The sequence below is a fragment of the Egretta garzetta genome, unplaced genomic scaffold (assembly GCF_000687185.1).
Source record: "Egretta garzetta isolate BGI_Z169 unplaced genomic scaffold, ASM68718v1 scaffold125, whole genome shotgun sequence".
NCBI classification, from domain to species: domain Eukaryota; kingdom Metazoa; phylum Chordata; class Aves; order Pelecaniformes; family Ardeidae; genus Egretta; species Egretta garzetta.
In genome coordinates this window covers 323,539-328,140 of record NW_009259877.1, presented here as the reverse complement: position 1 = coordinate 328,140, position 4,602 = coordinate 323,539, and the positions used below count along the sequence as shown (strand labels likewise).

At 41.9% G+C, this 4,602-nt stretch overlaps 1 protein-coding gene across 1 annotated transcript in view; it reads right to left on the bottom strand.

The window, feature by feature from the left end:
* GYG2 (glycogenin 2) overlaps positions 1-4,222 on the bottom strand; it is a 21,104-nt gene extending 16,882 nt beyond the window's left edge. The window contains exon 1 of the mRNA XM_035895656.1: positions 4,023-4,222. Coding sequence (XP_035751549.1) covers positions 4,023-4,222 — 200 coding nt within the window. The remainder of the gene's footprint in view (positions 1-4,022) is intronic.
* Between the last annotated feature and the right edge of the window lie 380 nt (positions 4,223-4,602).

Below are 4,602 nucleotides of genomic sequence, written 5' to 3'. Positions count from 1 at the left end.
CACCCCGTGCTCCTTCGCTTGCACCGCAGCCTCCCCACCCCGCACAGTCGTGTGCAGGAAGGGAGAGGAGGAAAGAGAAGCTGGGGGAGGCTCTGCCCTGCGGCCCTTTGCGGAAAACATCAGCGCCTTTGATGGTGAAGGTTGCAGAGGCTGGGCAAAGGATCTTGGAGCAGGGGTACGATGACTCCAGCGTGGCTTACGGCAGCCCAGATACATGGGATTTCACTGTGGGTTAGGGGAGTCTACCCCTCAACTTCTCCAGAGCCATCATGACCCCTACGGATGCACACAGTCTGGTAACTTGTCAGCCAGATAAGCAAATAAATGTTTTCAGAGAGCTTGTGCTACTCAGAGTGCTATATGTATTCTCACAAACACCTGTATAAGTGCACATCTATTCGCGCAGCGTGGTTTTGCCGGCAGCTTAGAAGTGAGGCAGCCGTTACACGTAGTTCAGCCACGCAGTGTCTCTGCAAGCTAGCTTTAGGCTGACGTGGTTCAGCCAAGGCATTTTTACATCAAACTGTTCTGTGAGCATCAGTAACTCCTTCGCAGAGGACAACGATTTAAGACAGCGTGCCACCGAGGAAAACGTGCAAACCACTCAACCGCTTAAACCTTTATTTCCAGCAATTTGCAAGCGATGAGCGTTGCCGCTCCAAGCTGCAGCGTTTGTTCTCTCACATACTGGGAGTGCACTAAAGGTCCGCCGGGGAAGAGCATGTCATCGCTCTGGTAGTGGCGAGGTGTTGAAGGAAGGAAGGGCACAAATGCATAGGAAATCCAGCTTTACTTGTCCCACAGAAACAAAATTCTCGGGAAACGTGTTCATCGTCTGCTTATACAGACGGGTCAACAATACGTTTATAAGTAGCAAGATCGCTGTTGTAGTTAATTTTACTGGCAGTTCTGTTTCTGTTGGGGGACTTTATAATCAAGAAAAGCATTTTCTCGGTAATAAAAGTGATCATTTAGATGATTTTTTTTTTTGTTTGACTTGTGTGCCAGCAACTTTTTTACAGTATAGAATAGAATTTAAATGTCAGAGCCAATAATACAAGCTAGAGTTCTGATGGCCTAACAGTCAGTTTATATTCCTTCCTTCCCCTCCAGATTTAAATATGTTAGAGCTTCCCTACATAACCCCCCAATTATCTGAAATTATAACAATTATTATTATTACAATAATTATAAAATTATTATTATCATCATCATCATCAAATCATACTAGTTAAAGGGGAAATTAACACTGAGAAGTGTGCCTGCACACCGGTACATTGGTCATATGCCGATGTAATTAGACCAACGAGCTTCAGAGGGCTAAACACGTGGGGGGGCGGTGTTTACCAATTCAGGTTCATGGGGTTTGCTTAAATTCTCCATAATGAAATCTGCTTTTTGCTAATACTAACACAAGTAAGAAATTATTTTGAAAATACTGTGAGCAGATTTAAATAAATTGTAATAATAATTCAGAAGCAAAAATATGAATAATGCACATAGACCCTTCTCTGGACACTGCTCCTGAAAAAAAGAAAAAAAGAAAACATTCTTAAGCTGTTGTTGTTTTTCCCATAAAGCCTTTAATTTGAAACATTTCTTTCTCTTCCCTAGCAGGACGTAGATGAATTTGTATATGAAAGGTCCCAGCTGGCATGTGTCCCAGAAAGTAACAAGGAAAACAAACAAAACATCTTAGATAAAACATAGTATGTGTTTATTGAAAATTTGCAAGAGAAAGAAGCAAGATATATATTTTCATTATTAACCAAACAACTGAAGTGGTAACTACAAAACAAAACACTTCAACATTTCATTTATCAAAGCTTCACGTCTACCTGGCAAAATAGATATCAGTCTGTTTTAACCATTAAGATTGAAAATAAGTATTTTTAAAGAAATGTCAAGTGTCCTTAAAAACTACATTAAAAATATGTTATCATTCATAAGTTGAAAGTGATAGCCACAAAGGTGCTCATTCGTTTGTGGGTTTTATCGCTTCTTACTTTCAGGATCAAAATAAAGATTATGGTAATCTCCTCAGCAACTGATATATATCCATTTCAAATACAATCTAGATAGAATAGTATTTTATTTTATGAAAAGAGTACTTTTTCAGACATCTTTCAACAATTTAATAAACACAAAATCGTTTTCACCTCCATCTACAGGGAATTGCAGTAAGTAAAAGCATGCTTCACATATAAGATGAAGATAAAAACACACAGATTTCCTCTGTGCTTTAAAGAGTTACCTAAAATGGCTGTGCTGCAGAATTATGTCAGTAAACCACTAGTTTTGCCAGCTTTCGCCTGCGTTTCATTCATTTGCTTACTATTTTGATTCGGTTAGCTAAATGAAGGCAGAGAGACTGGAAGTGTGTTAGGTTTTGTTGATAGATTTGTCTACATAAGGACACTTGTTAGCACAGCCAGGTTGATCAGGAACAAGGGAAAAAGGTGAAACAGCCTAACTAGCAAAACTGTAAAAACTATAACTCCACGTATGCATGAAGTTTAAAAGTTGGTGTGACATCAATTTTATAGATCAAAGTGTCACAGACTCATTCTAAATGATTCTGAAAACTTTTGTACCTATTCTCCCCTTACAGAAATTATGAATAATATGGTTCTTAAAAAAAACAGCCTGCCAGACTAATGCCTTTAAAGGCTCCTAGAGCAGGACCTAAATTTTCAAGAAGAGAAACAAAATTTGCGTCAAATTCCAATTCCCGAGAAGAGCTAAACAGCATTTCAGTAATAAATAAATAAATAAATAAAATCAGCATGTGTTCCTCTCAGTTTTATTTTTTTTAAACAGTGGTTCACCAATGTACATATTCTTTTCATGATATATTTTGAAACTAAGAATGAATTTTCCATCTATAGCTGCTTTCATTTTGCTAGAATTCAGACATAAATGCAAAGTAACATCATTAAAATTTGTAACCCTTTATACAAATTCATCTTTTCCTTAAACAGTATAGACAATACAGAAAGATGCTTAGGAAACCCAACATGTATGGATGGAAATGAAAATTTCTTTATTCTTATCTATCAGATGGATTAAGTGTTTTGGCTATGTTTGAAAACAGGAAAAAAAAAGTTGTTCAGTGACTCAAATGTTTACAAACAAAATCTTTCCATTTTTAGCTTACATTAAACTTGATTTCTTTGTTGTTTAAAATAACTCCTGGAACTAAATGCTTATCCAACCTTTATGAAAGCAGGTCGGATAGTTCAATACCATCCCCAGATGTTTTAAATACATCTTTGATGATGCAAAGCTCAAGGTGAGAGAGCGACGTCAGGTAAGGGATAGTAGGATTGCAATGTCTCAACAAAACGTTCATTAGAAGATTTTCTTTTGTCAGAACGATAAATTAGAAAAAAAATTGCCAGATCTGCGGGCTGAATGTCACCAACCAAAGGAGCATGTGATCAGAGGGCAACTCTTCTGTCAGTGGATTACACTGTAGCCCCACCTGAAAAATGAAGATTGAATGTTGAGCGTTTCCACCACGGATGCCCTCTGCCAGTTCTTCTGGGCTTTTTTTGCTCCAGTCCTTCTGAGGCAGCAGGGGAACCACGTATCCCCAGGGACATACGGACAGCCTTCCCCATTTGTCTCACTCCCCATTTCCACAGGATCACTGACCTGGTGCTTTAGTTACACCCCAGCCAATGGAAACAGAAGAAAATAAGTGATTGTCAGACCCTGAGGGCACAAACAGCCTTCACGGCCCTGACCTGCCTCCCCCGGGGTATCCTGGGCCATGCTCCGGCTGGATCTCCTGTGTGTAACCCTGCCCAAGCCTTCCCCCGGCACCCGGCCAGCAGCAGCCATCCTGGAGCCCGCTATGGCAGCCCCAGGCCAAGGCTTTCTGAAGCAACGGGGGATCCCAGATCTCTCAGAAATGTCTGTGAGGCTTCACACACCTCCTTCATTCCACTCATGTCTTAGTTAGTCCCATTATGGAACAAACAACATGAATTAGAGGTTTAAATTGACCTCTCTGGCACCTAAGGTTCCCGAAGAGCCAGGAGCCGAGGGAGCCCAGGCCATCCCCTCCCCAGTGGTAGGCACGCACAGAGGGGTGGCAATGGCAAACGGGCCCCATGGATGGGCCAGCCATTGTCAGATGAAGACATGGCAACCGGTCCACCCAAGGCCGAAACAGGAAACCCATGCAGGCATCCGGGCTCATGGCTGGGGCAGGCATGACGGGGGGTGATGCAGGCCAGGGTGGGAGGCCCACCCAGGCCAGAGCTGAAACGGTGGCCCTGGCCGGAGGACACATGGGGATGCCCCAGGCAAGGCTGATCTGCGCCACGCAGGCTGGTTTCCACACACAGGGCCATGACAGTGAGTCACCTCTGTGGTGGCAGAGACCTCACGTCACGTAATTTCCTTCATAAAGTGATGTACATACATCTTCTTGGCATGTTATGGCTTCCTATACTTGTCCTTGTCGAAGAATATTAATTACCAGTATCTCTTACAGACCAGCGAGGCTTTTTACGACAAGATTTTCAAATGCCCTCATCCCTGACCTATTTCTGCCCCCACTGAAATTGTTTGTAAATCTGCTCCAGCCCTAAA